The 20,009-nt window shown below is 43.9% G+C and overlaps 1 protein-coding gene across 1 annotated transcript in view; it reads left to right on the plus strand.

The window, feature by feature from the left end:
• The window catches only part of GPD1L (glycerol-3-phosphate dehydrogenase 1 like), a 57,693-nt gene that overhangs the window by 21,227 nt on the left and 16,457 nt on the right, over positions 1 to 20,009 (plus strand). Inside the window, exons 3-5 of the mRNA XM_043595605.1 lie at positions 693 to 833; positions 2,358 to 2,496; positions 15,460 to 15,572. Coding sequence (XP_043451540.1) covers positions 693 to 833; positions 2,358 to 2,496; positions 15,460 to 15,572 — 393 coding nt within the window. The remainder of the gene's footprint in view (positions 1 to 692; positions 834 to 2,357; positions 2,497 to 15,459; positions 15,573 to 20,009) is intronic.

Here is a 20,009-nt window from a genome sequence, read left to right on the forward strand (position 1 = left end):
CTCTCCTCCCAACCTTAACTCTCCTGACGGTGCCCCACTTTGGCTGAGGCCAAGTGGAAGGCAGAGAGCAAGGGCCTCCAGGGAAAACAGTCCACAGAAAGCAGCCTCCTGGGGTGGGGGTGGGGTGCCTGGGTGGCTCAGTCGGTCGAGCCTCTGATTCTCGATTTCGGCTCAGGTCGTGATGCGAGGGCTGTGGGATTGAGCCCTGGGTTGAGCTCCACACTGAGCGTGGAGCCTGCTTGGGATTCTCTCCCTCTCTTTCTCTCTCTCTCTCTCCCTATTCCCCTCCCCCGCTCATGCCTTCTCTCTTTGAAATTAAAAAAACCCAAAAAACAAAAAACAGCCCCCTGGGGAACAGAACAGGGCAAAGAAAGGCAGAAAATAGACTGGGGGACCTGGAGAGCAACCCATACAGCATTATTATGACTCCCTTTTATAGGTAAGGAAATTGAGGCATGGAGAAGGTAAGTCACTTGCCCACCTGCTAAGCAACAGAGGGAGCACCCCCCCCCCCGCCCCAGCTTCAGATGGGTGTCCTGAAGGAGAAGGCAGAGCGCAGGCCCGCGTGCCTTTCCCGTCTGTCTGCGCGGCACTCTGCGCACAGTAGGCATCTGATAAACGGTCAGTGGATGAAATCATTGGGCGAGGCCTATTTTGGTGTGCGAGTAACTGTTTCCTCCTCACCGCTGCAGATTGCTGTCCCAAACCTCAGCGAGGCCGTGCAGGATGCAGACCTGCTGGTGTTTGTCATTCCCCACCAGTTCATTCACAGAATCTGTGATGAGATCACCGGGAGAGTGCCCAAGAAAGCCCTGGGAATCACCCTCATCAAGGTAACGTGCCTCTGACCCCAGGCAGGGGAGCGGGGCGGGATGTCTGTCGGTTACAGGGGAATTTCACATCCTCTCACGTCCATCTGTTGGAAATAGGATCTGAAAGGGAGGTTATGGCAGTTTTTTTGTTTTCTTTTGTTTTAAAGATGCCTGGAAGGGAATCATTAACACACCCCAGGAGGCTAGCTGAGCTCAGCGTTGGGGATGGGGCGGGGGGGGGGGGGGGGGGGGGGGAGGTAGTGGTTAGCGGTGGCAGTGATGTGAGGGTGGGCTCCTCCTGATGAACCTTCCTGTCCAGGACATGGGTCTCTGCTGTGTTCTAGAAATCACTGGTGGTTTGTGTTGCTGGGAAATTAATCCTCGTTTGTTTCCACTCCTGGATATATTCCCCAAAGAGGGAGTTTTTAACTAGAAGTCCACAAACCACCCCCAGAGGTCCACAGACAGAATTCAGGTGGGGAGAAAAATTACGTTTTTATTCATTTTAACCTGTGACTAAAATGGGCATTTCTTTTGGTGTTGAATGCCAGCCACAAAGCCAGGTTTTCGGTCACAGTGGCATTAAGCAGTGCCTGTGGCCCTGCTCTCAGTAGAGGTCACGGGTATTTTCCTACCACTGTACAATGGCTTCAGCTATCTCCAGGTGTCATTTATGCTGATCACTACCTTGAAATTACGGTAATTGTTAAACCTGCCGCATCATCTTTCTAATTGCGTTAATAAAATAGCATGTATATTACTTTGTCACAAATTTGGTTTTGTTTCTTTTAGCACTTTGATAACTAAATTTCAACGTAATTGGCTTCCTGGGTGATCTCCTGCATTTTGCTTTATGCATATCAGATTCTGAGAATGAGTCCATAAAACGATGCGGGGGCCACATGGTAAAAAGGTTAGGAACCTCTAGAGAGACTGTGTTTTAGAGGGGTTCGTGGATGAATGTTCATGAGAGCAAACTTGGAATAACTCATACGTCCGTCATCAATAGAATGGATAAATGAATAGCGGTAATACTACATGGTGGTAAATGGGAACAAACCAGAGCATTCATGTAACCACATGGATGAATGTCTAAACTAATAATGTAGCACCAAAGAGCACATCACAGACCAAAGGTACAATTGCACTTACAGCCTTTCAAAAGCAGGCATAATGGCCTCACATATTTAGGGATAGCTTTATGTGGCAGAATGGTCAAGAACAGAAGGGAGCAGAGTACACAGCCTTCAGGATAGTAGGGGTGAGGACCAGTAGTGAGAAGGAGGATGAACTTGGGAAGGGACACACAAGGCTTCAGTGGTGTAGGTCATGTTCTGGGTGGTTACGTGTGTTTATTTTCTTTGCGTTTTATTGTTACTCTTTTAACACTGTATACATGGTGTGTATGTTACTCTTATAAGCGCTGTTTTTTTTTCTACATCGCATACGCCATTGGTTGCCTGAATCTGTTATTTACAAAGTGACTGTGTCATGCCTCTTTCATTCGGTCATTTGTTTTCCCCTAACTTGTTGGCATCCTTACAGGGCATAGACGAAGGTCCTGAGGGGCTGAAGCTCATCTCCGACATCATCCGGGAGAAGATGGGCATTGACGTCAGCGTGCTCATGGGAGCCAACATTGCCAGCGAGGTGGCTGCAGAGAAGTTCTGTGAGACCACCATCGGTGAGGTTGGCTGCAGGGCGGGGAGGGGCTGGGAGCCCAGACATTCGGTGTTTTAAAACATACATTTTCAATTTCTGTTATTTTTTGTAGCGGACTCTTCCTTGCCCCCATAACATTCCTGGAGTGAATATTCAGTGGGGTGGGGGTTTTATACAGGGAGGCCATTCTGGGGTACAAAAATGTTTCACCAGCCTCCAGAATGAAGGAAAGCCAGGAGACCATTCTGACCTGCCATGATCCAAAAATGCAAAGTTGCTTACACAGACAAACAGGTGATTACATCCATGGTGGGGCTGTCCTGGCATTAGAAAACCCAGATTTTTTAAATTCACAAATGCCAGTATCTGGATCCTCATTGGATTCCAGTGCTCAGTTCGACAACCCATATACCAAAAATTGGAATGATAAAAATTGGTGGGGAGAATCCCTGTTTTCAGGTGAATAGTCCAAAGCTCAGTGAATAAGTTACCTGCCCCGTGGTCACACGGGGTAGAGAACCCAGGCACGAATTTGGCCGTCCTGTTTCCTAAAATAGAAAGCTCTTTCTACTCTTCTACAACATTGGGGTTGTGAAGATTTTCACTTCTTTTAAAAAGGGCTTTGGAATTCTCAGGTGCCCACGTACCACATTAAAGGACTCGTAGAAAAGTAACAGCACCGGATTTGCAGATGCCTTGCGCAAGTTTAAGCTTATCTACCGCTCCAGAACTTAACTCGACCCTTGTCAGACATACCAGCAATGTGAATGATTCTCCGTGCAGCTTTGTAAAAGGAAGCTCTGAGAGAGATCAGGCATGGGAAAAGATAGCCCCAGATTCTTTTTTTTTTAAATATGAAATTTATTGTCAAATTGGTTTCCACACGACACCCAGTGCTCATCCCAACAGGTGCCCTCCTCAATGCCCATCACCCCCCCCCCACCTCCCACCCCCCATCAACCCTCAGTTTATTCTCAGTTTTTAAGAGTCTCTTATGGTTTGGCTCTCTCCCTCTCTAACTTTTTTTTTTTTTTTTTCCTTTTCCTTCCCCTCCCCCATGGTCTTCTGTTAAGTTTCTCAGGATCCACATAAGAGTGAAACCATATGGTATCTGTCTTTCTCTGTATGACTTATTACACTTAGCATAACACTCTCCAGTTCCATCCACGTTGCTACAAAAGGACAGATTTCATTCTTTCTCATTGCCACGTAGTATTCCATTGTGTATATAAACCACAGTTTCTTTATCTACTCATCAGTTGATGGACATTTAGGCTCTTTCCATCATTTGGCTATTGTTGAAAGTGCTGCTATAAACTTTGGGGTACAAGTGCCCCTATGCATCAACACTCCTGTATCCCTTGGGTAAATTCCTAGCAGTGCTATTGCTGGGTCATAGGGTAGATCTAGTTTTAATTTTTGGAGGAACCTCCACACTGTTTTCCAGAGCGGCTGCACCAATTTGCATTCCCACCAACAGTGCAAGAGGGTTCCCGTTTCTCCACATCCTCTCCAGCATCTATAGTCTCCTGATTTGTTCATTTTGGCCACTCTGACTGGCTTGAGGTGATATCTGAGTGTGGTTTTGATTTGTATTTCCCTGATGAGGAGCGATGTTGAGCATCTTTTCATGTGTCAGTTGGCCATCTGGATGTCTTCTTTAGAGAAGGGTCTATTCATGTCTTCTGCCCATTTCTTCACCAGATTATTTGTTTTTCAGGTGTGGAGTTTGGTGAGTTCTTTGTAGATTTTGGATACTAGCCCTTTGTCTGATATGTCGTTTGCAAATATCTTTTCCCATTCCGTCGGTTGCCTTTTAGTTTTGTTGATTTGTTTCCTTTGCAGTTCAGAAGCTTTTTCTCTTCATGAGGTCCCAATAGTTCATTTTTGCTTTTAATTCCCTTGCCTTTGGAACCAGATTTTTATAGATGTCTGCAACTTAGGACATTGTTACTTCTTTTTCTTTTTCTTTTTAAGTGCATTGACATTGTGGAAACTAGGGATAATCAGACAAAGAACTCACAAAAAAAGGATATGAAATATAATAACATATACCTAAAACAGGGAGGAGAGGAGAGAAGAATGGGTTCAAACTTAAATGACCTTAAACTTAATATAGACTGCCGTATGCAGATGTTATATACAAACCTAATGGTAACCATATATCAAAACCACGAATAAATATGCAAAGAATAAAGAGAAAGAAATCCAAATATATTACTAAACAAAATTAGTAAAACATGAAAGGGAGAAAAACAAGAAAGGATCAGAGAAAATCTTCAGGAACAACCACAAAACAAGTAATAAAATGGCAATAAATACATATCTGTCAGTAATTACTTTGAATGTAAATGGACTAAATGCTCCAGTCAAAAGACATAGGGTGTCAGAACGGATAAAAAAACAAGACCCATATATGTTGCCTACATCGATATGCAGACCTAAAGACACCTGCAGACCAAAAGCACGGGGATGCAGAACCATCTATCATGCAAATGGATGTCAAAAGAAAGCTGAAATAGCAATCTTATACTGGACAAAATAGACTTTAGAACAAACACCCGTAGGAGCACCTGGGTGCCTCAGTTGGTTGAACTTCAGACTTCGGCTCAGGTCATAATCTCACAGTTTGTGAGTTCGAGCCCCGCGTCGGGTTCTGTGCTGACAGCTCAGAGCCTGGAGCCTGCTTTGGATTCTGTGTTTCCCTCTCTCTCTCTGCCCTGCCCCTCCTTGCATGTGTGCATATGCTTGCTCGCTCTCTTTCTCTCTCTCTCTCTCAAAAATAAATAAACATTTAAAAAAACATTTAAACCAGACACTGTAAGGGGTACCTGGGTGGCTCAGTTAGTTGAGCATCTGACTTCAGCTCAGGTCATGATCTCACTACTTGTGAGTTCGAACCCTGCATCAGACTCACTGCTGTCAGTGCACAGTCAGCTTTGGATCCTGTGTCCCCCTGTCTCTCTGCCCCTCCCCCACTTGCATTGTCTCTCTCAAAAAATAAACATTAAAAAAAAAAATCACTGTAGGGGCGCCTGGGTGGCGCAGTTGGTTAAGCATCCAACTTTGGCTCAGGTCATGATCTCGCCACTCAGAGTTTGAGCCCCGCGTCAGGCTCTCTGCTGACAGCTCAGAGCCTGGAGCCTGCTTCAAATTTTGTGTCTCCCTCTCTCTCTGCCCCTCCACCGCTCATGCTTTGTCTCTCTCTGTCTCTCAAAACTAAATAAACATTAAAAAACAACAAAAAAAACACCCCACACACTGTAATAGGACACAAAGAAGGACACTATGTGTCATAAAGGGGACAGTCTAACAAGAAGATATAACAATTGTAAATATTTTTGTACCCAACATGGCAGTATCCACATATATAAAACAGCCAATAACAAACATGAAACAACTAATTGATAATAATACAGTAATACTAGGGGGCTCTATCAGTTCACTTACATCAATGGAAAGATCATCTAAACAGAAAATCAGCGAGGAAACAAGGCTTTGAATGACACACTGAAACAGATTGATTTAACAGATGTATTCAGAACATTCCATCCTAAAAGAGCAAAATACACATTCTTTTCAAGTGCACATAGGACATTCTCCAGAATAGATCACATATTAGCCCACAAAACGGGCCTCAGCAAATACAAGAAGGTTGATATCATACCATGTACCTTTTCTGCCCACAACACTATGAAACTAGAAGTCAACCAGAAGAAAAAAATCTGGAAAGACCACAGATACATGGAGGTTAAATAACATACTACTAAACAAGGAATGGGTTAACCAGGAAATCAGGAAATGAAAAAGTATGTGAAAACAAATGAAAATGAAAACACAAAGGTCCAAAACCTCTGCAATGCAGCAAAAGCAGTTCTAAGAAGGAAGTTTATAGCAATATAGGTCTACCTCAGGAAGCAAGAAAAATCTCAAACAACCTAAACTTACACCTAAAGGAGCTAGAAGAACAACAAACAAAACCTAAAACCAGCAGAAGGAAGGAGATAATAAAGATTAGAGCAGAAATAAATTCTATAGAAACTAAAAAAAAAAATCAGTAGAACAGATCAATGAAACCAGGAGCTGGTTCTTTGAAAAAAATCAATAAAATTTATAAACCTCTAGCCAGATTTATCAAGACAAAAAGAGAAAGAACACAAACAAAATCACAAATGAGAGGGGAGAAATAATAGTCAACACCACAGAAATATAAGCAATTAGAAGAGAATAGTATGAACAACTATATGCCGACAAATTGGACAAACTGGAAGAAATGGGTCAATTCCTAGATGCTTATAAACTATCAAAACTGAAACAGAAATAAGTAGAAAACTTGAACAGACCAATAACCAGACAAGAAATTGAATCAGTAATCAAAAAACTCCCGTGGGACACCTTGGGTGGCTTAGTCAATTAAGCCTCCGACTCTTGATTTCTGCCCAGATCATGATCTCACAATCACAAGATAAAGCCCTGCGTTGGGCTCCACACTGACAGCATGGACCCTACTTGGGATTCCTTCCCTCTCTCTCTGTCCCTACCCCCGTGCGTGCCCTCTCTCTCTCTGTCTCTCTAAATTAGTAAATAAACATTTAAAAACAAAACCCACCTCCCAACAAAGTCCAGAGCCAGTTGGCTTCAGGCGAATTCTACCAAATATTTAAAGAAGAGTTGATATCTGTTCTTCTTAAACTATTCAAAAAAAAAAAAATAGAAATGGAAGGAAAACTTCCAGATTTATTCGATGAGGCAAGCAGTACCATGATACCAAAACCAGATAAAGACACCACTAAAAAAGAATTACAGGGGTCCCTGGGTGGCTCAGTCAGTTAAGCATCTGACTTCAGCTCAGGTCATGATCTCGCAGTTCATGAGTTCGAGCCTTATATCAGGCTCTGTGCCGACCACTCGGAGTCTGGAGCCTGCTTTTGATTGTGTGTGTGTGTGTGTGTGTGTGTGTGTGTGTGTCTCTCTGTTCCTCCCCTGCTTGCACTCACTCTTTCAAAAATAAATAACGATTTTAAAAAATTGAAAAAAGAGAGAACTACAGACCAGTATCCCTGATGAACATAGATGTAAAAATTCTTCAGAAAATACTAGCAAACCAAATTCAACAATACATTAAACACATTGTTCACCACGATCATGTGGGATTTATTCCTGGGTTGCAAGGGTGGGTCAATATTTGCAAATCAGCCAATGTGATACTTCACATAAGTAAGAGAAAGGATAAGACCACATGGTCATTTCTACAGGTACAGAAAAGCACTTGACAAAGTACAACATCCATTCATGATAGAAACCTCAAGAAAGTAAATTTAGAGGGAACATACCTCAACATAATAAAGGCCATATGTGAAAAACTCGCAGCTAACATCATCCTTAATAGGGAAAAACAGAGCTTCTCCCCTAAGGTCAGGAAGAAGACAAGGATAAGGATGTCTACTCTCACAACTTTTATCCAGCATAGTACCGCGAGTCCTGGCCACGGCAGTCGGACAACAAAAAGAAAAGGAATCCAGATAGATCTGTAAGGAAGAAGTAAAAGTTGGACTATTTGCAGATGACATGATACTCCACCAAAAACCTCCACCAAAAAACTGCTACATGAACTCACTAAAGTCACAGCGTACAAAATCAATGTACAGAAATCTGTTGCATTTCTGTACACCAATAATAAAGTAGTAGAAAGAGAAATTAAGAGAGCAATCCCATTGAATCCCATTGCATCGAAAATAAGATACCTAGGAGTAAACCTAACCAAAGAGGTAAAAGATCTGTACTCTGGAAACTATAAACCATTGATGAAAGAGACTGAAGATGACACCAACAGAAAGACATTCCATGCTCATGAATTAGAAGAACAGTATTGTTAAAATGTCTATCCTACCCAGAGCAATCTACACATTTAATGAAATCCCTGTCAAAATACCAACAACATTTTTCACAGAACTAAAACAAAGTACCCTAAAATTTGTATAGTGCCACAAAAGACCCTGAATAACCAAAGCAGCCTTGGAAGAGGAAAGCAAAGTTGGAGGCATCACATTTCCGGACTTCAAGTTTTATTACAAAGCAGTAGTAACCAAAACTCTATGGTACTGGCACAAAAATAGACACATGGATCAATGGAACAGAATAGAAATCCCAGAGATAAGTTCACAATTGTATGGTCAATCTTTGACAAAGGAGGAAAGAATATACAAGGGGAAAACGACAGTCTCTTTAACAACTGGTGCTGGGAAAACTGGACAGTTATCTGCAAAAGAATGAAACTAGACCACTTTCTTACACCAGGTGCAAAAATAAATTCAAAATGGATTACAGCCCTAAATGTGAGACCTAAAACCATAGAATTCCTAGAAGAGAGCACAGGCAGTAATTTCTTTGACATCAGCCATAGCAACTTCTTTCTAAATATGTTGTCTGAGGCAAGGGAAACAAAAGGGAAAATAAACTACTGGGACTACGTCGAAATTAAAAGCTTCTGCACCATGAAGGAAGTAATCAACAAAACTAAAAGGCACCCGACTGAATGGGAGAAGATATCTGCAAATGACATATCTGGTAAAGGGTTAGTATCCAAAATATGTAAAGAACTTCTACATCTCAGCCCCTCCAACACAAATAATCCAATTAAAAAATGGGCAGAAGACCTGAACAGACATTTCTCCAAAGAAGACATCCAGATGGCCAACGGACATGAAAAGACACTCAACGTGACTAATCATCAGGGAAATGCGAATCAAAACTATAGTGAGCCACACCTCATACCTCAGCCACATTTAGAATGGCTAAAATCAACAACACAAGAAACAACAGGTGCTGGTGAGGATGTGGAGAAGGGAACCCTCTTGCACCATTGGTGGGAATGCAAACTGGTGCAGCCACTGTGGAAAACGGTATGAAGTTTCCTCAAAAAGTCAAAAATAGAACTACCCTATGACCCAGCAATCTCACTACTAAGTATTTACCCCAAAAAATACAAGAACATATGTTTATTGCAGTATTATTTACAGTAGGCAAGATATGGAAGCAGCCCAAGTGTCCATTGGTTGGTGAGTGGGCAAAGATGTGAGATATCTATATATCTATATCTATAATGGAATGCAGTATTACTCAGCCAAGAAAAAGAATGAAATCTTGCCATTTGCAACAATATATAGAGAGTATAATGCTAAGCAAAATATGTCAGAGAAAGATAAATGCCATATGATTTCACTCATATGTGGAATTTAAGAGAAAACAAGCAAAGGGAAAAATGAGAAAGAGAGACAGATCAAGAAACAGACTCTTAATTATAGAGAACTGATGATGGTTACCAGAGGGGTGGGGGGATGGATTATATATGTGATGGGGATTAAGGAGTGCATTTGTGATGAGCACTGGGTGATGTATGGAAGTGCTGAATCACTATATCGTACACCTGAAACTAATATAACACGGTGTGTTAACTATCTGGAATTAAAATAAAACTTTAAGAGAGTTAAAAACAATAAGAACATTCAGCAAATCTTAAGGAGTTATAGCGACTTACCCAAGATTATACAGTCATCGGTTGAGCCAAGATTTGAATCGGGACTGTCTGACTCCAAGCTCGTTCTCTTTAGATACATGTAACAGTGTCCTTTATAGTGGGTTCCTAACTCGCCAGTAACTCAGGATCATTCCTGTGAAGGAAGATACAAGGGTTTATCTAATCTCTGGGCCCACCTCTGGAGCTCCTCTGCACGGAAGGGGGCTAGTTCTCTTCACAGACAGATCCACAGGAACTCCAGCAGTTACAGGCTAGCAGCACAGGAAGGAGCTTCTGGAGTCCTTCAGTCCATTCCCTGCTTGGTAGATGAAGAGTGAGTTACTTACACACGATCACCTGGGCAGGAGGGAATAGTCTCGAATCTGCTGTCCACCTTACACTGCCCTACTGGAAGATACTGTGAACTTTACTGGTTGATCTAATTTATTTAGCAAATAGTTTAACAGATTGGAGCCAATTATATAAAATCGCGAGATTGATCGCTTTTAATCAAATACAGTCTGACACAGTATGAGGTAGCCAAGGATAGGTCTGCCGCGCAAACATCCTGCAGCCTTAATCACCAAATGGCCAACCCCTCACATTTATCACAAGAAGCATTAAACTTATGTAACCTATTTTCTGTGCCAACACTGAACGGTAAGAAATTAGGGAATAAGGTAATCTGTCTTGTCACAGGAATTGTTCATATGAAAAAAGGAAAAACATGAAATTTCCACATGCATTTGCCAGACTGAAAACGTGGTAGCAATAGCATCTATTAAACAAACAAAAAAAAATTGTGATTTTCCTCTTTCTTCCCAAAGGGAATCCCTGTCAGCAGTTTCTAAGTATCCTTCCAGAAAAAAAAAAAAAAAAAAAATTAGTCAATATGTAGGTTTTATTCTTTCAGTATTAATTCTTTTATCCATCTGTGATTTTGGTGTAGCCTGTGAAATTATGTCATTCCTTTTATTTAAAAACAGTTGTTTGTTCCAACTCAGTCCTGTTTGCCAATAATAAATCGGCCATCAGTTTTGGCAATCAGTTTGATGTGGAAATGTTGGGGTTCAGGAGCAAACAGTCAAGTAAGAATTCTTGAGACATCTTTGGTGCAAATAGGTGGTTTTCTTAAAGTAAATAAACATTTAAAACATTTTTAAAAATGGAAAAGATCATTTAGTACTGCTGTCTAATAAAACGTTAGTCATGAGACCCTTTAGATGTGTAGCACTGGGCCATATGCTTGAAGGATGATTAGTAACATATATCTTGGGGGGATAGAGATAAAGGAAGTTTCCAAAGGAATTTTCTTTTTGTGTTTATTTATTTTGAGAGAGAGAGAGAGCTTGAGCAGGGGAGCAGCAGAGAGAGGGAGACAGAGAATCCCAAGCAGGCTCTACACTGCCCACACGGAGCCCGATGTGGGGCTGGAACCCACAAACCGCGAGATCATGACGTGAGCCAAAACCAAGAGTCAGACACTCAACCAACTGAGCCACCCAGGGGCCTCCCAAAGGAATTTTTATATGTTAAAGTAGACTTACAGGATCCTGGAAGTCAGGATACTGTTAAGCTAAGATCGCCTTTTGCCCTTAGCGAAGTATCAACATCAAGGCAGCTGAGTCCCTAGAGGAAGGTCACTCTGCCCCTCAAGGACTTGTCAATGGGCTGCAAGTTGTAAGGAAAGTTCATTTTTTCTTTTGCCTTTGTCCCCCACATTAAGTTGGTTGCATATGGCTAGTCGCCATCATTCTTCTGTAAGGCTGAGATGCCCTCTCCAGTCCTTGATTGAAACCTCTGTCTACCTATAGATTTTAGCTAGAATTTTTACATACCTCTAAGCCCTAGTCATTGTAGCAAAGCTTCTAGTTGGGTACATGAGGCTCTTTTGGTTTGTAAAAACAGACAAATGCACACAAGGTTGTGTCTCTTTCCCTCTGGCTTCTATGTATCCAGTGTGCCCTCTGCCTTCTCTCTGGATTGGATAATGGTTGGCAAGAGTGACTTGAATTAAGTTAAGTAAAACACTGAAAGGAGCAGAGAACATAAAGGTGATAAATGCCTAAATTATCTTATATAACCTGAATTAACCACGAGGAAATAACCAGACAAGCCCAAAGTAAAGGATGTGTTACAAAACAGTTCGTTTGCATTCTTCAAAAATGCCAGTGTCATGAAAGAATGAAAGGCTAAGGAGTGGTCCTGGGTTAACGGTGACTCAAGAGATGTGACTACCAAATGCAGTGGGATCCTGGGTTGGGGGAGGGGAAAGATGTCATGGCTGCCAACCTTGCAGTAATTGGCGAGATCGGAATAGAGGAGTTGCATGTTAGATAATTGTATCAACATTAACTTCCTGCATTGGGTGGTTGCCACGGTGGTTAATCCAGATCTCCTTTCTTGATAATATTAGCAACCAACTCATTCTTAGTTATGGTAGACTCAGGAGTTTTAGCCCCCTTGAATCTTCTGTGGAGGAAGATGGAAAAAACAGCCTTGTTTTCAGGATCTTGTAAAAATACTAACCAGCACGCTGAACTGTGGTGCCCCCTTGCGGTGAGAGTTCCCTTCATTCTTGGGACTGGCTTCACAAAACTAGAGACTTACCGTCACCTCACGAATATTTTTCGAAACCTATTATGTATCCAGCATCTGCTAAGTGTCAAGGATTCATAAGCTCCTTCTGGAGCTTCCAAATACACAAACAAATGTGGAATCACAGACCGCAAGAGGGTTTTGAAGGAGACTTTATAAACAGGCTGATTATCTCTAAAACTTGGCACGAAAGAGAAGCGAGACACCCCTGTCTTTTGGTTCATACTGAGTTTGGGGCAGCCCTTCTCCACGGCTGTTGGGATTACCCGTTCTGGTCTGGGTCCCTGCTTGCCTTACCACTACTTAGGACTGGTAATAACACAGTTAGTGCTTTCCTGTCTAGGACTTATAATAATTTTCTTGAAGTTACATCTGAGAAAAGGTGGGATTGCTGTCAACCAAGCCCACTTCTCTAAGGGACACTGTACGTAATTTGCAGCCACAGAGGAACCGACAGACCCCACCTGTATCAGTGGCACGTGGAGAGCACCTTCCTCCCTGCCTGTCTTGTCTGTCACATTGCTCACAACAGCACCTTGCTTCCAGCCGCAGACAGCTGGATTGTAGTGACTTGAGCGAAGGGCTTGTCTGTGATGCTTAACGATCGTCCTTCATGCTGGAGGCTCTGAGCCGTGGCCCACGGTGAGGGACACAGGAGAAAGACTGTGATGATGTCATGATGTGGAGGCGGGGAGGCGGGGGGGCGGGGGGGCGGGGGGGCGAGTTTACCCAACCCAGGTGATGAAACAGGAGTGCACAGAATCACCCGCGTGGTCTGCTAGACTGTTTGAAAAAGGAAGACGACCGTTTGCTCAAACTGACACAGTTCTAATATTTGGAGAACTCAGCTAAATCATAGATAATAGCAATGCTTGTGGAATAGAAAATGTGTTTCTGAGTATTGGGTGTAGACATTTTAAACATTTCGTTGTGGGAAATTTATTTAAACAAAACAAACAGAAGGAGGCAGAACGTGGTCATGAACCCCATGTAGGCGCCCCTCACCTTCCACTCCCCCCTGGATTCTTTTCACATATTAATTATGGATGTACTCGTAATTGCTGACAATCACTTCTTTTCTGCATTGGAAAAATACAGCTCTGTGATTTGTTTGTTTGTTTGTTTGTTTGTTTCTGGTCTGTCTTCCTCCCCTCAACCCTCCCCGCCCCCGGCCACACTCAGGAAGCATAGCATAGAGACTCAGAGCACCTGGGGTAGAATTGGGCTCTGTCTCCTCTGAGCTGTGTGATCCTGGGCAAGTTGGTAAACCTCTCTGGGCCTCCTGTCTGTAAACGGGGAGAATCAGCCATAAGCATGTGTCAGCTATCCCCATCGTCATTACATAGGACCTCTGTGTGCTCTAATAGGCTGTTTTCACACCCGCTTCTTATTTAACCCCACAGCAGTCCTGAGAGTGCCCTACGGTTCACTCATGAGGGAGTTGAGCCTGCAGGAGGTTAAATCAGGAGTTTGCAAACTTGTCTGCAGGAGTCACCTGGGGCCCTTCACAAGTTACTGATGCCTGCTGCCCTGGAGACTGATTTAATTGGCCTGGGATGTGGCCTGGGCTTCGGTGCAGTTAAAGGTCCCCAGGTGATGGTAATGTGCAGAGACCCGCGTGGGAACGAGCTTGTGGACCTAGAGGCGGGCGGAGCCCAAATCGGATAGTGCTCAGTGAGCTTTCTGCCGTCTGTGTGTGACTTGAGAGCCACGACTTGGCTGGGAAGTTTTATGATCTGATTTCCAGAGCCTTCCCAGAGCTGAGCCCCACGCCGCACCCTCGCCCATCAGAGCAGATTTCACAACAGGCTTTATGTGTAAAGTTTTGTTTGAGTCTTAGGCCTGAGTTCCTAAACAAAACATGAGAAAGTGTCCCTCCCATTCCAGGCACGGACATGGCGGTAGCGAAAGCAAGTACTCTTTTGAATGCATTTGCATCTTCCACTATTTAGTCCATGAACACAGTTGTTGGCGTCTGTATGGGTTCTCTCTCGCCATCCTGATGCTAAGTAAGATCGCAGAATCTCGGTGGCCTAGAGCACAGCTGACACCCGTGGGTCCCCTTGGGGTCGGCTGCTCTCAGCTGGGTGTTTCTCCGCTCCGTGTGTCCGTCATCTTCCTGCTCGGCCCAAGGGGCTAGCCGGGGAACGTTCTCACAGTGAAGGCAGCGGTACAAGGAAACCAGCCCCACTTCTGCACAAGCCGACTGCAAGACCTCCTGCGTCACGTCGGCTAGTGTCCTGTTGACCACGGCAAATCACATGACCGAGCCCGAAGTTAAGAGGTGCGGAAATATGTCCCACTTGCTTTCAGTCCAGGCACTCCGTGTGGTCAAGCCTAACATTAGTGGAAAGGAATGCACTCTTCCCCGTGGAAAGGACAGGGTGGGTGGTTTGAACACAAATCTGTTACAGATGTAAACGTAGACGTTGGTCCATAGGTGTTCGTGGTAGCAGAAAGTCGCTAGGTGTTAAACATTGAAAGATACTTAGATAAAATAGAATACACTTCCCCAGGAAAAGAGAAAGCTGCTATTTAAGATGATGTAGAAACTATGTCAGTGAAAGTTATTCATGCCATAAAATGGAGAGAGCAGATTATGAAACCACATATATATTATGTTGCCAATTCGGAGAAGAACTATGTCTACTCATATTTCAGGAACTTAAAGATGTGTGCCAAATTGTTAATGATCATCTGCAGTAGAATTATGGAACATTTTTATTTTCAAGTTCTATTCCTCTGAATTTGCTGCATTTTCTGTGATACATACACATATCGTAGTAAGAAAAACATTTTAAACCGGGTTAGACGGGGAAGCTAAGATTCCGCATTCCTCTCAATTGCCTTTTTTGGGTAACCTTTCCTTAGGCAGCAAGATAATGGAGAATGGCCTTCTCTTCAAAGAACTTCTGCAGACTCCGAATTTTCGAATTACTGTGGTTGATGATGCAGACACCGTCGAACTTTGTGGTGCTCTGAAGGTAAAGTCAGCCTTGTTATTTCTGCTCGAGGAGCTAATTGCGGCCGGCCACTGTTAGCGGTGTTGAATCTGAGCCTGAAGAGTGGGCTCTGTGTTCATGCCTGCGCTTCAGCGAAGAATAGTGAATTGAGAGCCTTGTGTTTCACTTCCGGCTTTGCCCCAGCCTTTCCTGGGTGGTGGGAAGTTCCTCTCCCACTGGGGTTTGCTTTTACTTGGAAATCTGGGGAAAGTGTGGTGTTTTATTCTTTGGGAAACTGGCAGCATTAATATTTAAAAAGCGTGGAAAGTCTCTTGATCATAGAATTTTACCAGAGACCAAAGCATTCCATTAATTCATATATTTCTCTCCTATGTTGTCTTGAGCCAGAAAGGGACTTCTTGCCTCTGAATTATGCTACTCGGTTGCTTTGATAGTTTGGTTGGTTGTTCTTTTTAATGGAAAAATAGTCTGCTGCTGACAAAGGTTTTTCCAAGAATGGTTTAAAAAGATTTTTTTTTTAATGTTTATTTATTTTTAAGAGAGAAAGAGACACAGAGCATGAGCGGGGGAAGGAGAAGAGAGAGAGGGAGACACAGAATCCCAAGCAGGCTCCAGGCTCTGAGCTGTCAGCACAGAGCCCGACACGGGGCTCGAACCCACAAACCCACGAACCGTGAGATCATGCCCTGAGCCAGAGTCGGATGCGTAACCGACTGAGCCACCCAGGCACCACAAGCATGGTTTTATCTTTGTCCGGAAAGGGAAATGGTCCGATTACATAAGCAGCTTCTACTGGCCAGTGGCCTGGGAGGGTAAAGGGAAGGGTTTCCACAGGGGCTCCTGACTTGTTCCGCTCTGCCTATAAAAGTCTCGGTCGTGGGTCCCTCTCTCGCCTGACTCTGGGAAACAGCGAGTGAGGAGCTGGCTGGCCTTTTTGATCCTTCTCCCCCTGGAATCAGCTGCTAGAACTGCCTTCTCAAAAAAAAAAAAAAAAAAAAAAAGACCTCAATGTGAATGAATACCCCCCCCCCCCCCAGTCCCTTTTGAGCCATTTCTTTTGTAACAAAAGCCGCTTTTCAGGAATTTGAGCACCTCGGGAAGGAAGTCATGCAGTCTGGCAGGTAAAAATGGCAAAGACTGAAAGAACACTGAAGAGACGAGAAACCAAAGACTGCCTTCCCGCCCTCTCTCTAGATCGAACGTACCTCCTTTTTGTCTCATCAGAATTTAACACCACTTTCTAGAATTAATATCGTGTGTGTGTGTGGTCACAGGTCCTTACACCATGAGGATTTTAGGAACGAAAGCCAGCTAAAGCCTGGGGCTCCCAGGCAGCACACGCCCCTACTTCTGGATGTCCGCGTGGGGCGTCCCTCCCGCGACTGGCGGGCCCTGTTACACAGTGAAGACCCTGGCTTTGGCTGCTTGGTTTATTTTTGTTGGTTGAGATTTTTATGTGTTTTTAATAGTCCTTCATTAAACTAATGACCAGTTGACAACAGGGGCCTCGTGAACGCCTAATTGCTCAGCCCCAGCCTGTGTTGCTCCAAAATTGTTTTTAAGCGACTGGATGTTTCTGGTGGTGGTTGGAGAAGCTGTGAGATCCTGCCCGGGACAAAGGGTGTTTGGGGTGGGGGGAGGGGGGGGAAAGAAAGATTCTAGATTGAGGGCTCTGGAAAAGCTTCTGCTAATGGGACCTCATGCTGGTCTTGTGTCTGGGCTTAGACTGGCTTTTCATTTTTCTTGGCAGGAAGCCCATAGCGGATCTGTGCCTGCTACCAGGACAGAGAGTGGTTCGTGGGGGGCAGAGACAGATGGGGTTGAGGACCATTCATCATGCTTCCTCTGGCTATCCTTTGAAACAGGATCAGTTACCATCATTCCCGTCGGCTTGCATCAGAGCTGGGATTTTTGAAAACCGAGAAACAGGCACTTTGGCAGTAATTGAGGCTAACCATTTGGTCACACGGATAAGGAGATGGCGATCCAGAGAGAGTAAATCACTCAAACGTAGCGAATATTGGCACAGTCGGAGTGTGGAAGCGGGTTCCAAGAATCTTAGTCTGGTGTTCTTTGGTTACGATGTACAGCCTGACTTTTCTGGTTTGTGCCCAGTTGAATAGAATGAATCCCTCCCTTGTCAGAGGCTGCCAAAGCAAGGACAGATGGACATACGTTTCTTTTAGTACGTAATTGATGATGTGGAAATGTTGGGGTTCAGAGCAAACGGTCAAGAGAGAATTCTTGAGACATCGTCGGTGCAAAAAGGTGGTTTCACTAAAGCACAGGGACAGAACCCCTGGGCAGAAAGAGCTGCACTGGGGCTGTGAGGGGTGACTGACTGTCTACTTTCAAGTTGGGAGGGGTTAGGGATCGGGAAAGTCTCTAAGGAATTTTGGAAGCGAGGTTTCCAGGACCTTGAGGGGGCCAGCTGTTGTTAGGAAAATGTCATTTACTCCTGCCTACTAAAACTTGAGTCGCGAGACCCTTTAGATGTGTATCAGGGGCCATATGCTTGGAGGATGATTGCTAACATAGATTTGGGGGGTAGAGATAAAGGAAGTTTCCAAAGGCATTTTTATACGTTAAAGGAGACGTAGGCTCCTGGAGGTCGGGATGTTGTTAAGCTAAGATTTGCCTTTTGCCCTTAGCAAAGTATCAACATCCAGGCAGCTGAGTCCCTAGAGGAAGGTCACTCTTCCTGTCTCAAAGGCCTGTCAGTGGCCTGTAGGTTGTCAGGAAATTTAATTTTTTCCCTTGCCTTTTTTTCCCCCAACATCCATTAATAGTCTGTTGTTTTTTCCTGATTATAAAAGTAGTGCACGTTCACTGTTTCACACAACAGATGGATGTAAAGAAAGTAAAAATCACCGATAGCCCCTATGTCCTAAGATACGCACTGTTGATGCTTTGTATACCCTTCCAGTCTTTTTAGTGAGCATACGTAGGCGTAGGGCTGCTTTTAAAAACAAAAACTGGGTCTTACTGTTCAAACAGTATCACATGTTTGCCTCTTTCACATTAAATTAACAATCTTTAGCAATGTCTATACTAGCAATCAAAGAAATGTACACTGTCCCTTTTTTGTGCTCAAAAACATGACGTTTGAGCTACAAAAATAAAAATTGAAAACAACTCACTACAAGGATAAAACCAAAAAGAAAATGTAACGGTTTTCTGCAAAATCATATTAGAACAGTGCATTTTACTGCCTTCAGAATGTCCTTTACCTCTGACCTATATTAATCTCCAGTAAGGCGATATTCTTTTTTAAATATCAGCTTTATTTAAGCATAATTCGTGTACATTAAACTGCATCCATTTAAGTTCCTAAGACAGTGGGTTTTAACAGGTGTGTACATAACCCTGAAAATCACGATAGGGAACATTTCCATCATCCCCAAGGGATTCTCTGTGTCCCTTTTCAGTCCCCACCCCAGCCAGGCTGTTCTGTTTTTGTTCACTACTGTTTATGTTTTCTAGAATTTTTATAATGGAGTTGTACAGTTATCTACTCTTCTGTGTGTGGCGTCAGAGATGCTTTATCAGGATTGGGTTTCATTAGCAGAGAACCAAAATAATAGCCCCTGAACGCCATAGAAGTGAATTTCTTTCTTATGTAAACATCCTCAATCCGAAAGAAAGCTCCTCTCCACACAATCCTCAGGGAGCCAGGCTCCTAACAGCTCACAAGGATTGGCCCTTGTCTTTGTGTTTTGTTTTAATTTTTTTTAATGTTTATTCATTTTTGAAAGAGACAGAGCACAAGCAGGGGTGGGATGGAGAGAAAGGGGGAGACAGAATCCGAAGCAGGCTCCAGGCCCCGAGCTGTCAGCACAGAGCCCGACGTGGGGCTCGAACCCACGAACCGCAAGATCATGACCTGAGCCGAAGTCGGACGCTCAACCCACTGAGCCACCCAGGCGCCCCAGCTTGTCTTCATGTTTTAAAATGGTAACCAGAGGGGTGCCTGGGTGGCTCTGTCAGTTAAGCATCCAACTCTTGGTTTCAGCCCAGGTCATCATCTAGTGGTTTGTGGGATCCAGCCCCGTGTCAGGCTCTGTGCTCTCTGTGCTGACAGCGTGGATGGAGCCTGCTTGGGGTTCTCTCCCTCCCTCTCTCTGCCCCTCCTCGGCTTGCGTTCTCCGTCTCTCAAAATAAATAAATGTTAAAAAACAACAACAACAAACGAGGTGACCAGAGCTCTAGCCATCACATCTGCAGGAGGCAGATGGTTTCATGTGAATGAGCAGTACCTCATCGTGTGACTACACCTAGCTGCAAGGGACGTCGGGTCCCCTGGTTAGCCACGTATTTGCATCAAAGTCAGGGACGCTGTGACTCTGGAGGAGGAGAGTAGGTGGGGAGATAAACCCCTAACCTGTGCCACAGCTACCTGACACACCCCTACTGCTGGGCGTGCACGTTTCTTCCAGGGCTTTAGCTGTGATAAGCCAT

The sequence above is a fragment of the Prionailurus bengalensis genome, chromosome C2 (genome assembly GCF_016509475.1).
Source record: "Prionailurus bengalensis isolate Pbe53 chromosome C2, Fcat_Pben_1.1_paternal_pri, whole genome shotgun sequence".
NCBI classification, from domain to species: Eukaryota; Metazoa; Chordata; class Mammalia; order Carnivora; family Felidae; genus Prionailurus; species Prionailurus bengalensis.